The 20,606-nt window shown below is 36.7% G+C and overlaps 1 protein-coding gene across 7 annotated transcripts in view; it reads left to right on the forward strand.

Annotated features, from left to right (window-relative positions):
- The window catches only part of GK5 (glycerol kinase 5), a 31,277-nt gene extending 10,880 nt beyond the window's left edge, over positions 1-20,397 (forward strand). For 5 of the 7 annotated variants that reach the window (XM_065073002.1, XM_021292149.2, XM_021292152.2 and 2 more), the window contains 11 exons: positions 1,348-1,423; positions 2,147-2,208; positions 2,296-2,369; positions 2,693-2,753; positions 3,892-4,018; positions 7,239-7,343; positions 9,953-10,038; positions 14,513-14,616; positions 15,601-15,660; positions 17,963-18,096; positions 19,373-20,397. In XM_065073002.1, coding sequence (XP_064929074.1) covers positions 1,348-1,423; positions 2,147-2,208; positions 2,296-2,369; positions 2,693-2,753; positions 3,892-4,018; positions 7,239-7,343; positions 9,953-10,038; positions 14,513-14,616; positions 15,601-15,660; positions 17,963-18,096; positions 19,373-19,509 — 1,026 coding nt within the window. In that variant the 3' untranslated portion in view covers positions 19,510-20,397. Of the gene's footprint in view, positions 1-1,347; positions 1,424-2,146; positions 2,209-2,295; positions 2,370-2,692; positions 2,754-3,891; positions 4,019-7,238; positions 7,344-9,952; positions 10,039-13,433; positions 13,574-14,512; positions 14,617-15,600; positions 15,661-17,962; positions 18,097-19,372 lie in introns of those variants that run through there. The other 2 variants (XM_065073005.1, XM_065073006.1) reach the window with 2 other exon arrangements.
- Positions 20,398-20,606: the final 209 nt, after the last annotated feature.

Here is a 20,606-nt window from a genome sequence, read left to right on the forward strand (position 1 = left end):
CCTGGAACCGCACTTCTTGCTATTCTCACACCTTACTTCACTTCATATAATTACACAGTTTGTAATAGTAATTTGTTTTAAGGCTGTTTGCACTCTAGTTTTGCGTGGCAATTGTATTTATTTTCAACTGGCACTCCCGTCTTTCCACTCAGCATTATTCCAGTGTTTACAGTTTCACAAATAATGTTGTGCTGAGCAATCAAACGCTGCAATTTATTTTGCATTTTGTTGTAGGGTAAATTCAAAACTACATGTGAAATAAGTTATGCTGGAATAATCTAATGGGCTAATGAGCTATTTAACAAATATTTTTTTCTATTTTTTGTTCTAATCCTTACCAATTGTCTTGTTTCTTCCTATTGTATTTCTGACTTCAGGCATCTTATTTTCTATGTTAATTTTCAAGGTATTTTTGAAGAAGATGGTTATCATTGATTTTCTACTCTGTGTAAAGAAACCCCAAAATCTTTTGAATTTTATCTGATGTTTTCTGTCACAAAACTAACTGTTGAGAAGGTCAAGTAGAATTTTTTACTGGCATGTTTTGCTTGAACCTGTTGAAAATATAAGGTGTGAATTTGGAGGATTATAGAATTGAAAGTTATGCAGCTGCTGAGATTTCAGTGTGAGATGAACGTTCTTCCACTTTTTGTCAGGCACTGATATCTAAAATATGTGACTATCAAACCAAGAAGCTCAAAATTTCAAGACTCTTAATTACAGAGAGTAATATATTCAGTCATGTCTTGAGTGAACTACTTTCTGTGTTCTTTTTCTGAATTCTGTAGTTATACACAGCATTGGTTAATAGTAATTAGATGAAACCTGAATTTCCTGTTTTAAAGGAGAAAAAAATCCCAAGAAAAATAATATTTTGAACTCTTTACAGATTACATAAACCAGAAAATGATGTCTCTGTATTTTGTCAAGCACATGTTTAAAAATACACTGGTTTCTTCCATTTCTGTTAATTTTTTACTTAAGCGCAGTGTGCAGGACCTTGTTTTCTCACCGCTCCTTCACCACTGTTACAGTTGTGACTACGAAGTTTCCCTTCTTAAGTCTCTGATGCCACTCTAGCAGAAGATTAATTGCTTTTCTTTCTTTAGCAGCAACTGTAAGAAACTGTGCTTATCCTCTTCTAGGAGCATGAACCGTAGGATAACATTACTTATAAAGCTGACTCGCTCTATTTTAGAAGAAACTTTGTCAATCACAGACTTATTTTCTGGGGGCATTATCATTAACCATGAAGAGAATGAAAAAGGGAATCAGGAAGTACATTCCTCTTTATTGTACCCAGTTGTTAATACTACCTTTTTTTTTTTAATGTATATTTGTTCTCAGGCAGAAGAAGCTGCAAAAAAAAACAACTGCTGCTTTGGAACAATTGACACGTGGTTACTCTATAGATTGACTAAAGGTGAATGTTGCATTTCCTCTTAAATATGAATAAAACATACTGGAATCTGGTTAATGACATTCATAACTGTCATTGATATTTTCTAGAATTCAAAGACTTCTTTGACAATTTTTGCTTTTTTTAATAATTGATGAATATTGTAGTATATTTACTGTTTACAAAACAAACAGAAAACCACAGCCTAAAAACCCCACAAACACCTAGAAACAAACAGAAAACCCACTAAACTTCTGAATTAATTATTCTTTGGGTCTGCCTGGAAAGGTAGTCAGAAAGGAAAATAACCATTTAGTGTAATCACCTTTTAAGCATTTAAGATTTAAAGAGGGCTACCAGGACTAATTGGCATTGGTTGAAGAAAAGTACCTGTGCGGGACGGGGGAGAAAAGAACAAAGAATTGTTACAAATGTGAAAGAATCACAAGTGTCTGTGCTATGGGCCAGTGTCTGAGCAATTGGATGGGTTATGATTGACAGCGATGCAGTCAGTGTTGTACACAGTGTCCAAAGTACCAACTCTCTTTTAGCCAGTTTCATGAGGGTAAAATAAGGTAATGAATATATACACATTATAGTGAGCGGCAGGTAAAGTTTGCGTGCTCAATTGTCTCATTATGACTTTTCCTATAGACACTCAGTTTATATCTCAAGAGATGTTTAAAGAAAAAGTATGTTTAAATATTTGGATATCTAAAATCTTATTTCTTTTTTTTTTAATGGTAGGTTCTGTGTATGCTACAGATTGCTCAAATGCCAGTGCTACAGGCATTTTTGAACCCTATACGGTATGTGCTGCTCCACAAAATGTTGTTTCTAGATATCGTATTTATGAGAGAGTTGCTGACATTTTTACTTTTTCCGTATTATTTCAGAAATGTTGGAGCCCCACTTTGTGTAGCTTACTTTCCATTCCAACATCTATTTATCCTTCAGTGAAAGACACAAGGTAACTATGAAGGCATATTTAAAAGAAAATATACCTGTTGAATTAATGGCCTTTAGAAAAATGCTAAATAATCTGCACAAAGTAATATACAGCTACACACAAAAATATTTCAATATACAGATTTACTTTTTTAACACAACATCCAAAACTTTATTTTTATTATCAGTGTTTCTGAAAGTGATAGTTCTAATGCTTTCTTTAAAATAAATTGGTAGCATTACCTTTCATATGTGATTCAGACTTGGGCCTTATATGCCTAGATTTCATTTTAACAAAAGGTTCAATTTAGTGTTGTGATGTTTCTCCATAACATTTGTTTTAAGCTTCAACTTTGGATCAGCTGACTCTGAAATATTTGGGGTACCTATTCCAATAATGGCAATGGTGAGTGAAAATATTTTCGTAGATAAATCTGTCCATTTTTACCTGTATTCTGTTTATTTAGCTTTAATTTAATACTTGCTTGTTTGGAGAGTGTTCTCTATTCCTTCTCTGTGACTTAACTGCGGTAGAATTGGTTGTTCAATTTTTCTCCAAACACTCAGTTTATGACCTTAGGGGCAAAGGAGGAGAGAGGAACAGGAAGGGGTTTGTAGGGGTTGAGGTCTGTGAAGGTCAGATGGCCGAATGATTAAGCACTGAATGGAGGACTGAGCAGAGCTGGGTTCTGCTCCAGGCTGTGCTGATGTCTCTGGCAGATAATCAGTTGTTCTGTATAAAGCTGTGCCATGGGGTCCATCCTGGCTTGTCTTCAGTAAGACTACACAAATGTAGGAGTATTTGTTAACAGGTCCACTTGTGGTGCCTTTTATTTATTTATTTATTTATTTTCAGTAAAAATAATGGAGAACTACATGTTCTCGCCTTAGCAGTTAGGATTTGGATAAGAAAAACCCATTATTTTTGTAAAGTGATGACATGTAGAAAAATCTGCTGGAATTGAGGTATATGGAAAAAGTCATCTATCTAACATTAATTTCCCTTGCTATTTTTAAAGACGTGTAGACTCAATTTCTCTGTAAATTTACTTTTTTACCAAGGCACAAACATAAGTAAATAGACTTAATAAAAATTAAGCGTGGAATAATTTGGTGCAGGAGAAAGTAACAGGGGAAAAAGGAAGGTGAGACCTCAAAACTTCAGGTTCTCTTGGGGGAAGAGGAATTCAAGCCAAGCTACTCCGTTCTGCTCCTTGGCATTGCAGTTGCCCTGTTTATCCTTATCAAATACTAAAACAGAAAATATTTATTTTGTTCCTATAACATATTTTTCAGTCTTGCAAGTAATACTACAGGCATTCACGTTGTGTCCAAACCTGGTGTGATTTGATTCTAGCGATAAATCCGTCTGTCAAAATGGTCTGCAGATACTTCAGAAATTGTATGAGAATCCTCTCTTAATGCTCAGTTCCTTTCTGAATGGTCATTTGTAGTCAGGAATCTGTTTGCATAGTTATTTTAAACTGCAGCAGGATTGTAGGCTGGTGGTTGGCAGCTGAGTTGTGTGTTTGTTGGGGCGGCAGGTGGCTGACCAGCAGTCAGCCATGTTTGGAGAATGCTGCTTTCACCCAGGAGATGCCAAACTGACCATGGGAACAGGTGGTTTCTGGAATGTGAATACTGGAGAGCGTCTCTTTGCATCATGGAGAGGTAAGCTAGTGAAATTTTACTTGTGGAGTATCTCACTTTACTTGACAGCTGTTGATGATAAGGGGATAGAAAGGGTTACGCTTTTCTTCTGTCTTCAGTTGTAGAAAAACAGCTTGAAAGTGTTTTCAGAGCTGTGGAAAGTTTTAATTAGAAAAATGTAGATATTTGTTATCCTGAAACATGACTCTCAAAGATAGAATTTAGGTAATATCACTGATAATTATTTCTACCACTTGCATACCTCCTTTTGGTTTTTTTCTTTCCTTCACCTATTCTTCTTGATAGTAGTATTATACAGTCCAGGAATGGAGAAAAATGGGGTTCATCCTCTGGTTTCTCAGATCAAAATGTTCAGTGGATCATTGCAATTTCCTCCTCTTGAGCCCTTATGCTTTGAAGTACCTGCAGTTGAGGTAGTGCAGAATTAGCAATTATTACTTCTCTTTTAAAATACTGGAAATGGGCTCCCCAATGTGTTTCTAGTGTTTAAAACTTCGTTGTTTTGAACATTTGTGATCTGTCAAGCGTATTAGTTTGTCATAGATGACCATTTGTCAAGAAAGCAACAGATGATAGTAAAGTAAATTTGCCTGCACAGTCTCTGTCATATTTTTCCATGGTTACTAATTTCAGGAAGCCTACAATTTGAAATGGGAGGGTGGGGCTGGGGAGGAGGACAGTGGTGTCCCAAGGAGACTTGCACCAGCTAAAGTCAGAAAGGAGCTTGGCAAATACAGGAGTTGTGTCAGAACTGAATAGCAGGGACATTGAATTCCCTGTGAATACAAATGCATTTAGGCTAATTAGTGATGTCATTGCAATGATACTTTTACTTAGGGAATCAAATGTATGTGATCTGTGCAAACATAATAGCGAAAACATGCTGTAAGGTTTTTCCATTTTGTTTTCTTTTAAAAAAATATATGGCTATTGTGACCTGACAGGAGTTGAAATCTTTAAGGCCATGCTGTGAAACATACTGCTTTAGGCTGTTGTTTATGTTAAAATTATTTTCTCTGTGTTCTTTGGCTGTCATGTGGTACAGTTAGTAGGACAAGTTAATTGCCTAGCTTTATCAGTGCCCTGGCCATGAAATGGAATGTGTTCAGTCTTTAAAGTTGACATATGTATTTAAGACTGCAAGATGAATCCCTACAGTATCCTTGAGCAAGCTATTAATTAGCTGCTGGTCTAGTTTCTGATATACATTTAGTTGCTATATATGACAGTTTAAAAAAAAAAATATAGTTCCTTTGAGAAAGCACTTCTCACAATTCAATGATGGAAGCATGTTGTATAGATTTTAAATCTACCTCTCTGGTAGTCTGTTAGATGTTAGTAGCTGTGATCATGACCAAGCGTCATGTCAATCCGTTCTCTGGACGTAGATGATCTTACATTACCAATGATTCTGGGGTGAGTGGCATCAGGAAGGCTACCTGACGGCCTTCTCTGGCCCTCGTTAGCTGTCCTTCTCTAGGACTTTTGCCTCAATGTGTTGTTTGCTCTTGCTGCTCTGCATCTTCACCTTTGGTACAAAATAAAGATTATAAGGGGGGCCTGCACCAAGGGTCTGGAGATATGTATATCAGCTTTTCCTTTCAAGAGACAAAACTTTAAGCAGGTACTGCTAATTGTTTTTTCTTGTAAGCACCAGAGTGCCTCCAGCAGTAAACCAGTTTCTGCAATTGCACTGATAGTACCGTGCCACTCTTTTGGACACAGGCGAGTGAACTGGAGATGATTCAGCAAAGTCACCTTGACAAAGTAGATATTATCCTTAGATCCTTCTGATGCTTTTCTGGTAAATGACTGGGAGTAATTTACTTTAGTTGCATTACTCATGATCTCCGAGCCCTCTGCAGGGTCCCACAAGGTCTGAGCACTTTCTTCACTCCAGCAGTTACAGCACTTGGCTTGGGTGAAGTTGTTATTGCAGTGGCCACTGAATGCTTAGGTCCTTACCGAGTGGCCTGAAAACTGTTTGTCCAGCTGTAGTGCTGGAGAACATGTTCTATTCAGCTAGATAACAAAGTCTTTTTGCTTTAGCATACAAGCAGAATTCTGCAGGACTTTTGTGTTATGTCCTTACTAATACAGGTATCAGATAAGAAGGTCTTTGGGTTCACACTGACAATTTTTAATAGTATGTTTCTCTTGTCTTTGTCAAAGTTTCAACATGTTGGAGGAGGGGGAAGGGGAAAACAAATTGTCAGGTTTATCTTCATTGTTCACTATTTATTTCTGATGTAATAGTATCTTCAGGCAGACAGCTCTTTGATAACTGTGTTATCAAATCAACTAACAGTGTTTGCCGTATGCTTTTCTGCCTTTCTTCTGAGGGATAAGGAAAACAAATTTCAGAGTCATTATTTTTTTTTTGGGTCACTGCCAAGTCAAAACTATTTGGTGGAAATCAATTGTAACTTCCTGCAGATCCAATCATCTGAAGCCTAGAAGTGCTAATCTTTAGCAGTTATAGACAAAGTATGTTGCCAAATATTTTTAATGAGTTTGGATGTTGCTTTTGTTGTTTGTATTAGGCAGGTAAAATGCTATAGTTAACTGATGGGAGCCTTTACTGGGGACAAAGGTGGGGAAATTGTGAAACTAGCTTGCTTTGTTTGCTTTCTGTGTGAGGAAGCACTGCATATTGAAAAAGGACTGAAACAGTATTAGCTTTTTCATCCAGTTCTATGAAGAAGATCCATGTTCTAGCTTTGTATTGTTTGGAGTTTTTTTGTGTGTATATGTCTGGTTTAGTATTTGTGCTTTCCATCTGAAAGCCCAGCATTCATGGTTTATGTTTTGAGGAAGTAAATTCTGATATTTTAGAAACCATTGGGGAAAATTATATAGCTTGAAAACAAATAGGAGAACATTTTTATTTTTTTTAAGTACATAGAATCTCTTATTATTATATTTTTTAAGTGCAGATAGCTCTTCTCTTTACCTTAAAGAGAGTTGTGGTTTTTAGGTGGGTTTTTTTTTTTGTGATTTGATAGTGGGTTTTTGTTAGGTTAACTTGGTTTTAACAAACTATTGTTTAATTCTCCTGTAATTCCATCATTAATTTTTAAACAATTTAACCTCTATCAGTAACACTTTTTTAGATTGAATTCTGCAAAGGAATGGAATAAAAACTACTCTTTTTAATTTGGATTATTGTCTGGAAACATTTAATTTAACTAAGTGTTTTGTTTCATGGAAAATAATTAAGGTCTGTATCCGCTCATTGGTTGGAAGATTGGGGAAGAAGTTGTTTACTTAACTGAAGGCTGTATGTCTGACGTTGGCACTGCCATAAAATGGGCTCAGGATATAAGTAAGTAATTCTTTAATTTTATAGAAGGTAAAATACGTTACGACTTTCAAGAAAACGTTTTATAGGGCTTTAGTTATGTTATTTGGCTTGGCTTTGTTATCCACAATTGAAGAAACTAGACTACATGTCTTGGACAGTGCAAAATGTTTTATCTCATTAGTGAGTTCTCTGCCGAGCGTGTTTACTGCGGGGAGTCTGGTTCGCACAATCATCTTCTCATCAGACTCTGCCTCTCACACCCTCCTACCTGTGTAGGCTTTGATTTTCCTGAAACATTTGATTCCTCACTTGCTTTCTCTTGAGCATGACAAACTTCCAGATGCCTGCTTTTTTTTTTTGTAACCTGGTATCCAGACTTGAATAGAAATAGTGTAAAGGAGACCTGTGTAAAGTTACAGGTGTTCTGGTTTAGGGTATTTGAACTTGAGTTTTCAGTTGAGGAGAAGCACAGAAATTGACTACTGATTCAGTCTAGGTAGCATGGTTGTAAATCCAGTATTCCACAAACAGTTGTTTTAATGCTTCTGAGAGATCTCTAGCTGTACCTCTCAGAATTAACAACAGATTTGAGTTACATGAAAATGAAGTGAAGAACTTCATTTCTGAAAGTGACAGTGGTGTGTATGTTGCTTCGCATAGAAGTAATATGCCTTTGGACTATGACTACTATGTAATGACAAGATTTGCATTCCAGATTAATAAAAGACTAAGAAAAATACTAGCTCTATGGTAGTTGATATCGAAAGCCACTGATTGTTTGTAGGATAACTTTCCTGAGTGTTCTAATAAACTATTTACTTTGCTTACTTATAAATTTAGTACACCTTTACTGGGGTGCAGCAAAAGGAATTACTGCCTCAAACTTTAGGTTGTCTGGAAAAGGTCTTCCTGAAGTGTAGCTGACCACAAAATTCCAAATTTCTTGAAGTTGTCAACTTCTGGTGCATATGTGCGTATACTGCTCACATATGTGCCCTTAAGGATTAGATGTGACTCAGATTGGTCCTCATGTCTTCATCTGAGCCTAGAGAGTAACAGCCACTGGTCTTCTGAGGCAGTAACTCACTTCATCACACGGTTCAGTGCTGCAGATGAAAGTATCAGTGGTACATATATAAGCTTGCTACTTCAAATTCCATACTTAAAATTGATACATATCCATATAGAATTTATCCATACTTAAAATGGATATTGTTGGTATATGCAGAGGAATAGTATAAGAGATTTTTTTAGCCAGCCAGTAGTGAAATGGATATGACCTATAATTGTTACCACAGGCAAAAATAGGGGAAGATTTAGAGGGAAATAATAAAATAGGCACTCTGCTATAAACTCTCTCATAAGCAAGACCTGTATTTACTGGAAATATTATTTCAGATAAGCAGAATTCAGAAACTTTTATCAGCTTTACAAATAAAGAGAAGGGTAAAACTTCTGCTCTACAGAAGGAATTGGGCTGAAACACAAGGTAAACTAATGGCCTCAGTAAGGATGGTGAGACTCAGTGTGGATGAAGATGAGACATAGAATAGTGGTAAAAGTTTGGAAATAGGAATTTCTGCAGCAATACAAACTTAGTTGAATGGGCTTCTTTTAGTGGGATAAGATCACTTCCAAGAATTTTGAAAAAATAGTATGTGGAATTTCAAGGTGAAGTAAGCCTTACTTAACATTTTCATTTTCTGTCGTGACATAGAGGTACTATATGTAGTTCAGTAGCAGCAAATAAAACAGGAAGGAAACAATGTGATTTAGGCTTATTAGTCTGGGCACAATAGAATCCAAAGCTTTCAAAGAAATTTATGAAGGTTACAAAGGTAAATTGAAACTCCTGGCAAGTTACCAAGATGGGTTTTTCGAAGATAAATTGAGCTAGATTAATCTAATTTGTCTTTGATTGGAAAATTTTCTTTTTCAGACAAGAAAAAGCAATAGCTCTCATTTACAGCAGATACCTAGTCTTCTGTAAAAATACGTTATGTGGCTACATAAGACATAATTAGTTAAAACTACAGAAGATGGGTGTTAGTACAAGAACTGCATGTGGGTAAAGAACAAGCTAAAGAGGGATGTCAATAGAGTTGTGAAAGGAGACATCCAGCTAGACAAGGCATTGAAAGTAGTGTCTATCAAACAGGTGATATTAGGACCTCAGTCACTTGTAAAAATATTAAGGGTGCTGAGAAAATATGACGGGTATTAAGGACTGTCTCTGTAGTCATTTGGTGCTTGGGCTGACAATAACAACATCTCTGGGGAGAAAACCAGTTTTTTTTGGTTTGGTTTTTAGCATACATAGGGTGCCACTGTTAGTGTTCTCAATTCTCATGTCTGTTTGGAAAGCTAATGACCTCTTACAAGATCTGGAAGTTAAAAGGCTATAGCATAATGGAGATGAGAGAATCCTTTTGAATATAGTCTTCATCTGAATAGGACTTTTTTTTAATGTGACTGATAGCCATGAAATAATGAAGTGATTATTTCCCTTGGAATATATATTTTAAGAATATTACACAAAGAAATAGTCTACCTCTAGATTTTTGTCTCTTAGTAATACATGAAGAAATTGAAGTGAATAATAAAAGCGTATGACTTATGCATCTTTACAGATCTTTTCACCAATGTAGATGAAACAGAAAAAATGGCACGGAGTGTTGTTGATTCTCAAGGCGTTTGTTTTGTTCCAGGTTTTCAGGTAAAATTATTATTATTGATATAATTGAGAATATATTTTTAATAACCCAGTTAAAATTTTAACCTTTACATGTTTAAATGTGGTAACTTTCATCTTCCCACAGCTGGGCCATCTTGTCTAGATGGTGCTTTTGCCAAGAATGGTTGGACCAGATGATTCTTATAGTCCCTTCCAACCTGGTATCCTATGATTCATTCTATACTACTCAGGTTCTTATTCTCTGTCCCTCACCACAATATATAGAGCTCGTTGTCCCATGAAAATGCTTAAACACCACCCCCCCATGAGAAAAACCCTGTGAAACAAGAAAATTACTTCCATTTTTCGGATGGAGACCTGAGGGAGAGAGAAACTAAATGACTTGCCTACGGTAGCTTGGGCAGTTCCTGCAGAGATGAAAACTGATCCCGTAGCCTTTCTGCCTCACGCAAAGCCTTCATAGGGACAATGCTTCTAATCACTGTTCTAAAATAATTCATTTTATTCTGCCTGTTTTAAACATGTAGATTGCAATTAATTAGTTAATACTTAAATATGAGCAAGACTGCCATGTCCTGGTGTTACAAAAGGCATAGACAGTAATATTCTGACACTTCTTTGATATGCAGATTTCAGTCTGTATTAGATTTTTCCCTTTATTTTAAAGTTTGTGCCTTGTTGCTGAGCACAATGTGTGTCATAAGGAGCTCCTGATATTTGTTCTTCATTTTGTCCCCTCTTTTTCCCAGTAGCTTGTTTTCACCTTCCTCTCTGTTTGAGGAACTTCCTGCAATTACTTGATGCCCTCTGGGTCACAAGCTCTGGCTTCTTTCTGCTTGCTTTCCATTTATGCGAGAAACTTATGTATACTCATGTCTGTCCTTTCTACCTCTGATTTGTGATCCCTGTTGAGTTTCATTACAGGTATGAATTCCTGTCCCTGTGCAGAGGCAGCGACAAGGGTGATACTGATATCGCAGTTCAGTCTAGCATATTAGTCTAGATTAGAACTGATGAGAGTTCCAGTGAATACATTACATTAAATGGCAGATAGCAGAGGAGCTGACAAACTGTCTGTTCAGCTACAAAGCAGTTGCTTCCAGTATATGTTTGACAGTTGGTAATAATAGTTTCTAATAATAGTTTCTAATTTGTTACCACAAAGTATGGCAGAGCTGCAAGTCAGAGCTCTTGGACAAACCTTCATACAGAATGAAAATAAACAGGTTTTGCTAATACAGCCATTGCTCGCTTGGGGACTGTGCAGAGCCCCAAAACCTTATCTGCTTATGCCACTTTCCTAAGCAGTATGAGACAATCTGACTGAAAGCCCATGTTCAGCAGCATAGCTGTTTCTACATTTTTGGTTTGTCAACATAAAAATACCCAACGTCTCCACAAAACTTTGTCTTGCTGATCAGTGTTGCTGTCTAGGAAAGACTCTGTGCTGTAGCCCTGGTCTTCAACTTGTCATTTGGAATATTAGCATTATAAACTGTTTTGGACAGATGGACCAGGCAAGATGAAGGGAAAGCTGTTGCTGTGCTCTGGGAGTTGAGTAAGGTCTGTCATCACCTGGTTCTTCAATGCATAGACAGCTGATGTTTGAACCTGTCAGGTGCCACTGTGCTGCCCAAAGAGAATCACAGAATGTCAGAGATTGGAAGGAACCTCAAAAGATTGCCTAGTCCGATCCCCCCACTGGAGCAGGAACACCCAGGTGGGTTTGAATGTCTCCAGAGTAGGAGATTCCACAACCTCCCTGGGCAGCCCATTTCAGGCTCCGTCACCCTCACTGGGAAGAAGTTTCTTCTCATATTTAAGTGGAACCTCCTGTGTTCCAGTTTGTACCTATTACCCCTTGTCTTATCATTGGTTGTCACCGAGAAGAGCCTGGCTCCATCCTCATGACACTCATCCTTTATATATTTGTAAACATTAATGAGGTCACCCCTCAGTCTCCTCCAAGCTAAAGAGCCTCAGCTCCCTCAGCCTTTCCTCATAAGGGAGATGCTCCACTCCCTTAATTATCTTTGTGGCTCTAGCAAACAAAGAAAAACCATTAGGATAAAAACAGTATTCTGGGTTTTGCTCAAAAATCACTGTCTTCTCTTTTCTTTTAGAAGTCTTAGATAGGAATGTGTTAGTTTGAATACATATATTTTAGAGCTACATGGAATGTTTGTGACAGCTTGTGTCTCTGTGTGGGTCGAAAAGTACATTTAATTTTGATCTTCACTGGTCTACCATGCTTGGTTTGATTGTTCCCAGGACTAGTGGTTTTTTCCTAAAGAAACTTAACATCTTTAACCTTACCTTTGTGTAAGTCCTGTACGTTAATGGAACAAAGCAAAGAAAAATTTCACTTCTTCTGCTGGTAGCTCAGCTACCTTCTCTCAACCAGCTGACCTAATAATTTACATTTATTTTTAAGGGTATAAAACTTGATTATGTGGAGATGCTTCCATTTAGCATTTACTCTGAGTAATTCTGCTGTGGATAAGTAAATGTTGAGCCACACCGAATTTCAATATTTGCAAACAGGAATCCTGAGGTGGACAAATGTTAGTCTGAATCTTTTTTGAACTCTTAATCCTATTAATATTCAAGTTCTACAGATGCTGGTAAAGCCTCTCTTTTGTTCGGTTGGTTCTTGTTTTGCCTTGCGGGTTTGTCTCTCCCTTGCTTTCTTGACACTGTCTCCAGAAGGAACCTGAGCTGGCTTCTTGGTAAACATTGATTCAGTCTTTTTTCACCCAATTCTAATATTCCCAGTCCAAATTTAGAATCTGTATTTAGAAAACTGAATGGATTTCTCTTCAGCTGTGACATCTAGTTACCTAACAGTATCCACCAATCTGGCTTTCTTTGCTTTTGAAAAGCCCTGTGTATTTCAGTTGAACACAGTAACAGAATCTGTGTCAATTTAGAAACTGAGTGGAGTAAAAACAGTGTGAAAAGGGACATGAACAGAGCTGAACATTCCTGGGACTGTAACGTGTCTGCTTAGCTTCATGGCCAGGTGGTAACACAAATTGATTGTATGGTCGTGTTTCTTAGACCTTAAAATGACAGTGGTTGGGGAGGGTTGTTGTGAAGCCTACATGTTGGTTTCCTACACAGAGTAAAATGTCTCTGTACTTGCCCATATTAAGGCAATAAGAACAAGTTTGTTTTTTACCGAGTTCCACTGCTGTGATGCAGCGCACTGAGAGGAGCATCATTGTGAAAGTGTATTTAAATTAATATGTGCTTCAATCATTTTTCCACTTATTCTGCTATAAATAGGGGTTTCCAGGGTTAATTTGCTGTGGTGAGTAGTAACACCAAAAACTTAGGACTCTTCATTGGAGTGTATGCAGATATTATGCACTGCTACTTTTTTCTCTTTTTTTTTTTATGATTGATTCTTTCAGGATGCTCACCCTTACATAGAATATGGGCCTGCACTTTTTAGTTTATTATCTTTTTATATGAAAATCAGCAAACTTGGAAGCCATGGATCCTTATTGTGCTACTGGGATGGACAAGTAGTTCCATTCTTAGAATGGGAAAGGTAGTTATACGTGGAAAAAAAGCAATATTTTCTTTTACTTTTAGTTTCTTCTATTTAAGAACTTATGCAAAATTCCAGTTTTTCCTTTAGGCTGTGTGTACCTGTCCATACGTGTTCTTGTTGGTTTTTGTTGTGTGTGGGTTTGGTTGGTTTTGGGGTTTTTTTTACGTACGTTAGCAGTTTCTTAATTTTTAAATATGTGTGTATGTATTCTATAAGCATGAAATTCAAACTTCTCGTAAGTGTTGTCATAATTGATATTTAGCACAACACAACTGGACAGGATTGTTTCAATTTAAAAATTACTGTCTACTATGAAAATAAGATGTAGCATTGTCACAAACCAGGTATGGGCCAGCAAACTCATATTTTGTGATAAAGTTCATCGAAGGGGTGAAGAGGAGATTATCAATCAATCCTCCAGTTCTGCAAAAAGAAGACAGTGATCATTAGAATTTTAGCTGAACTCTTTAGCAGTGTCACTGAAAACAGGCTGTAGTATAAACTAACCAAGTATGACCATCCTTTTCAGTGTTACTTTTAAAACTCAGTTTATCTTTCAGCAGTTCAGAAGTGTTTAAAAAAAAAAGTGTGCGTGCGAAACCTTCCTAGAGAACAGCAATACCAGTGAGCCCTGTCCTACACACCTAAAGTGTACACTATATGTATTTTAAAGAGAAGTCGTGCAGATTACTGGGTGTTAGTATGTCAAATTTGGAAGAAGTCACTTAAACCTTTTACCTGTTGAAAAAAGCTCTTTAAACTGTTCACTGAGTTAGCTAAATAACACTATATACCTCTTACATATTGTTTTCAATTTTCTTCTTTCATTATGCTGCCTGTAATTGTCGTAAGTTATTTTTTTTCTTACTCTTTGACTTCTTTCTCAAAAGCCAACAAATACAATTCACCGAGCTCACGGTGACATCTTTTCTGCAGGTTTCTGTGAATGACCCGTATTTATGTGCTTCTTTCATGGGGCTGAAACCTTCCACTACCAGAAACCATCTTGTACGAGCTATATTGGAATCTGTAGCTTTCAGGTACTACTTTGTTAATTATCTTGCTTTTATTTTCCTACAGTTACTTTTATTTTGATCAGCAGTGTTAAATGGATGCATGGACTTCTGCAGTTTGTAAAATATAAAATGTAGTAATTCATTACTGTTACATTTAAAAGTTTTAGCTGCTTCCCTTTTTTTCTTTTCACACTTTACAAATAAACTCATATGTATTTGTTAGGTCATTTTTATAATTGAAAAACCCTTATATCATTACTTAATTATTGTTTTCTGTATGTTCTAAAAATGTTTTCTGTTTAAAGTTCGTCCTGACAGTGTTTTGTCAGAAGCTGTAGCCCAGTCTGGCTCTGTTTAAAGTATCCCTGAAGCTGAAATTTTTATCTGTGGTTAAAGTCTGAATTTTTGGTGTGTTATAAAACGTGGTAATAGGCATCTTAAGCATCTTTAAAGATGTGAATGGACAACAACATTTTTTTTCTGCACTGTAAGAGAAACATGACATGCAATAATTCCTGAACTGAAGCACAGGTCTCTTGAAAACAGGCATGCTGAGAAACTCATTTCATTCAAGTACGTGACTAGAGAAGGGTAGAGATCCTTTGTGTGTAGATTTTCTCCTATTAAATGAAATGGTTTCAGAACAAATCAAACTTACAGCCTTTGGAGGTTCTCTTTAAAGAACAGCTGGATGAACTCTGGTGAACACTGTCAGTCTGCTTTCCTCATTCTAAACCACTTGTTTCATCAACAACTCCATCATATCTGTAGAAACCCATCATCACTTTCAGGTGGGAATAAATGTACCTTCTACAGGGACTTGTTATACAATGGGCTGGGATATAGTCCTTTTTTTTTTAATGCAGTTTAGAAATGCAGCATTTCTCGCACAACTGAGGCCTTTTTTGTCTTTTATTTATTTTATTTTCTGACTATGTAGGTACTGGAAACACTTTATGGAATATATAATGCTTAATTCAACTATTTTTTTTTTTTTTTTTTTTTAAGAAACAAGCAGCTTTATGATATCATTGTGAAGGACGTACGCATTCCTCTTCAAAATATTCGGTAAGTTCTATGTAACTTTTAACTTTGATACATGGGAATTTGATTTAAATAGGTGTGAACTTTATTACGCATTTTATTTTACTGTCTCCATCCGTGGAGGGGTTTAAAAGGCATTTAGGTGAGGTTCTTAGGGACATGGTTTAGTGCCAGAGTTAGGTTAGGTTATGCTTGGACTCAGTGACCCTGAGGGTCTCTTCAACTGACAAGATTTTGTGAAGACATTAGTTAAGACTGGATCTATTCGTGAAGGAAAGAGGAAGAATATTTTTCCAATTCAATTGTGAATACATTGGTTTTGATTCAGTCTCTAAAGAATCAAATGAAATGTAGTAAGGTAACTGTGATCCCTAGTATACACTTTTCACAAAGTGTTGGAAAAATTTAGCTGAATTGTTTCTCATGCTGAGAAAGCTCTCCAACATTTCTCCTGGCAGCCAGGGGTCACCATGATACCGTGGTCAAGAACAGAGAGGAGAGTCTTCCTGTCCCTCTTCTGGCTTTTTTCCTGATGCCCATGCAAAGGATTTAGACTGGTGGGCACGTTGAGAAATCAGACTTTTGAGAAGTGGAAAAAAAATGATAGCACAAAGTGGGGGGAGGTAAAAGTTTCTGCCTTATATCATGTACTGGAACAGAGTAGGCAAAGATGAGGAACATCCAGGCTTGGGGTTTTAATGACGAGGAAAAGTTGAGAAGTATTGGAATCTTTGATTCTTTAGGAAGCATTTTTACATAGAAAATTGCATCGAAAATTTGAGAAGTCATATTAAGACTGCGAACTGAATAATGGGAAGTATGGAGGTGCTGCTTAGGGAACATGAGAATTCTGAACCCATTTACATTGTAATGTAAACTTTAAATTGTATGATCGTGTTCTGTTTTTACTCATTAATACGAAATTGCTGTTTCATATACTGACTGTGATAGTTAATTATGATCAGTAGCAATTCAGCTTTTGGATTAAGCATTAGGAGATACTGAGATAAACTTAAAGGGTTTTCCAGTAGGGTTGTTAACTGCTCTCCCGTGCTTTTGTCCACACATCTTTAGTATCTGTCCGTTACTTTTGATTTTTTTTTAGTCATTTCTATGCCATAAATATGTTCATTCTCTTTTTATCTCTTGTCCTGTATCTTTCCTTTCTTCTCAGTCTCTGGCTCTTGCAAAGTTGTTTTCATTAGCCCTCTACATTCCTGTTACTTTTCTTTGCTTGTCTCAACACCATCAAGGAAGGAACCCTCAGTTTTAGTCCTCGTGTCCTGTGTTGTAGGTTGTCTTATTTTTACAGACAAAGGAAAATGCATGTCACTGGCATTAAGGAAGTGAGCTTGCCAGTTAAAGGTTTTTATGCCATAGCGTACAGGTGGTAACCCTTCTTAACTGTATGTACAAAGAAGCAAAACCCTGTACCATCACTGATCAGGCAGTGTCTCCCGATTTTACTTTCAAAAACAGCCAATACATTTATGCAAAAGTTTTCTGAGGCATCCTATCACAGAGAAGATTTCAGCTGGCATAAATGAAGATTTTTTAAGCAACTGTTAAGTTTTATTACCCAACACTTTCTATACTAAGAATAAACAGTAGATGTCTTTACTGCACCACAGTTGATAGAACAACAGCTCTGTACCTGGCTGCTGTTGGAGTCCAACAGCATAACCAGCCAGTCAATGACAATTCAAAGATTGCTTTCTGTTATAGTTGGTTTTTGTTTGCAAGAGTGATTACTTTGCACCACTAGTAATCATTCTCAAATGATTAAAGATCAGCATTGATAAGTTCTAGTTTTATCCATTAAAAGGGTCTTCGTGATGTAATTAGGAAAATAGATGCCTCGTTCTCATATTCCTCATAAAAAGAAGCAACTGTGAAGTATTTTAACTAACTACTACAAAGATTTGGTAGTAATGAAAGAAGTATTTTCTAGGTCTGAGAACACTTGAAATGGTTTGTTTAATGTAATGGGTTTGACTCTTGTCATGTGGTGATAACCATGTAAAGGTTCTGTTCTGAACCCCAACATTTCAACCAGGTTGATGTAGTTTTAGAAGACAGAGCTTTCACATATTTTGATAATGTGTCTGGCCTGTGTCTGTCTACTGTTCTGCCCCCAGTTTATAGGCACCTTGTGCAGGCCTCTAAATTTGCCCATGGAATGGAAATGCATTTGTGCATGAGTGACGGGAAGATTTATGCGTGGGTATGAAATGCCAGAAGTTGTTTTCTGAAATGTTGTCAATAAGCATTTGAACTAAACACTTTTTTTTTTTTTTTTTTACTTTTTCTTCCCTTTTCACTATAGAGCTGATGGAGGTGTCAGTAATAATAGTTTTGTCATGCAGATGACTTCAGATTTAATTAATAAGAAAATAGAAAAACCTGCAAATGCAGACATGTCTAGTCTTGGTGCAGCTTTTCTAGCAGGCCTTGCTTCAGGTATGTATACCTTCAAAGGGGTTTTGTTTTCCCCTTCATAATGCACATTTGTGAATAAAGGAAAAAGTCAGAAAAATAGTTTATAACTTCAAATAATTGTAAAAACTCCCCAAACTTTAGTCATTGTTGTGGGAATCCAGGGTAAGCAGTGTTTATGTTTCTCTGTGTAGTTCTTTGTACCCATGTACTTGTATGTGATGTACTAAAGAAACAGATCATAGTCATACATAAACCAAATGAAGGACCGTATTTGTATTTCTAACACAATGTCCCAATTCGCTGAGCAGTTGCATGCTTGGTTGGTTTTACATAAATGAATAGTGATAATGAGTTTAATGTGAAAAGTATCTGCATATGTGTTTGTAAGGTTAATTTACATTTAGCAGGATATACTGCTGGAGAAGAAAGAGGTGAGCCTCCCTCTTTCTTGACCTGGACACTGCATCCCCTCCCATGTTTGCAGTGCCTGGAACGGTGCCCGGTGGGGGTGGATCACGTAACAAACTGCTGTGCTAATGTGCAGCCCTGTCGCTCATACTGAAGCTGTGCCCTCTCATCTGTGAACCGAGTCTTTATTCTTTGGGGTTTTCACAATGGAAGTAAAAAATAAACTATTAACAGGGAAAAAATGCAGCTCTATTCACAAGGAATTGTATATAGTTAACCAGACTTAAAACTACAAACTGGCAATGGTTTTGCTGAATGGAAGTGTATTTTGTAGGTGGATATTAAATTCATTCAATTGTTTTGATACATAAATATCTGTAAGATAAACTATATACTGAGGTAAGACTTACTCAGCAATTAGAACTATAAGAAAGCTGCAGCTCTTGATAGACAAGAACGATTCAATAGCATAAGTTAATCTCAGTACATAACACCAGCGCTTTCTGCCATTTATGCAGTCGTTAAGACACTAGAAAGCAACTAGTGCTAAGTTTTTGTTTCTGTGGCACTTCTTTGTTGGGAGGGACCTGCAGCCGAAAGCTCAGTGTGGATGAAACCTAAGGGATGTCAGTGTAGCAGAGCTGTTCCTTGGAAACGGTCCCAGTTCAGCAGATGTGCTCTTGTCAGGATTCCAAACAAGTGGATGCTAGTGGAAAAGAGTTTCACATGTTAAAAGTATGCTTCCCTCTGAGAAAGTTGTTGACTGAGGAAAGAAGAGCTGTCATGAGTTCTTACTGTGTTCCTGCTTTGGATCCCTTGGAAATAAATTAGAACAACTCAAAAATAACATCTTTGCAGTTGAGATTGAGAATGAGCTTTCTGTTTTTAGGATTTTGGTCTGACAAAGAACAACTAAAGAAGCTAAGGCGGATAGAAGCTGTTTTTGAGCCCCAGAAGGACTCTGAGGAATACAAACCTGCTATGGATACCTGGCTACAAGCAATGAAGCGCTCCCTCCGCTGGTAGAAGTTGGCATTTTAATTATAGAAGAATTATTTTTTAATTCCTGTTTATAATCTTGACCTTAACAGGGCCGTAAAAGCCATAACTGAAATTTGTGATGGTGTATATATAAAGTTATACGGTACTTCAGTTACCCCCGTGCTGCCAGACTACTTACCACACCACAGCGAACCTTCATACCGTCCCTGTGACAGCTGTACTCCAGCTGCAGCGTTTGTGTCCCTTCGGTGACCTCCTTTGGGTGGCCCAGCTCCTTGAATCCTACCATGTACTAGAGATGGGGACTGTTTTCCTCTAATGGGCTTTCTACTGAGGAACTCGTGTTCCTTCTGATCTTTAAAATTTTTATATGTTAATCATTAAGGAAGAGTAAAAGGCACATATACCTCCCTAGGCATTTCTAAGAAAAATAAAATTATTGTTGGGAAGGGGGTTGTGATGAACTTGATTGTCTACAAAGATATTTTGTTATTAGTAGCCTGTTACCACCTTTTGGTTGACTTTCTAAGGAAGCATTTGACCCGGCTCTGTGATCATGTGTTTGTGCACTAAATTAAGATGAAATACAAAAGCAAGTAGGCTTTCAGTACTCCATTAAAAAAGAAAAAAAAATCCAGGATTTTGGTAGCTGATGGCTCCTATCTAGTTTGTAGCTCAATTTTTTTAAATTTTATAAAGATCAAAAAGCTGTATTACCTGACATGCCTAATACAAAGACATTAAAAGTAGTTACAAGTATTCTTACTTGTAAAAATCTGTAACATTAGTATTTTCAAGCCTATTGTTAAATCCTATTATTATTAGCTAAAAGGGGGTCAAAAGTATATTTTTGAAGCTGTGAATTACTTTTATATTTTTAAACAAATTATAATTAAAAAAATACCTAGTTAATTATTCTTATGTATTTGTTTATCACTAAACTTAAATTGTAATTTTCTCAGGAGTGTGTGTAAATCACTTTCAAAAATGTCAAATTAACATTTTCATTTCAGAGTAGTATCAAATTCAAGCTGTGGGTGATTGTGGTCCCCAGATACTGGCGACAAGAAACGTTTATAGATATAACGTTATTGAGGAGGGCCAAAGAACTATAATTCACT

This window comes from Columba livia, chromosome 9 (assembly GCF_036013475.1).
Source record: "Columba livia isolate bColLiv1 breed racing homer chromosome 9, bColLiv1.pat.W.v2, whole genome shotgun sequence".
Taxonomy (NCBI): domain Eukaryota; kingdom Metazoa; phylum Chordata; class Aves; order Columbiformes; family Columbidae; genus Columba; species Columba livia.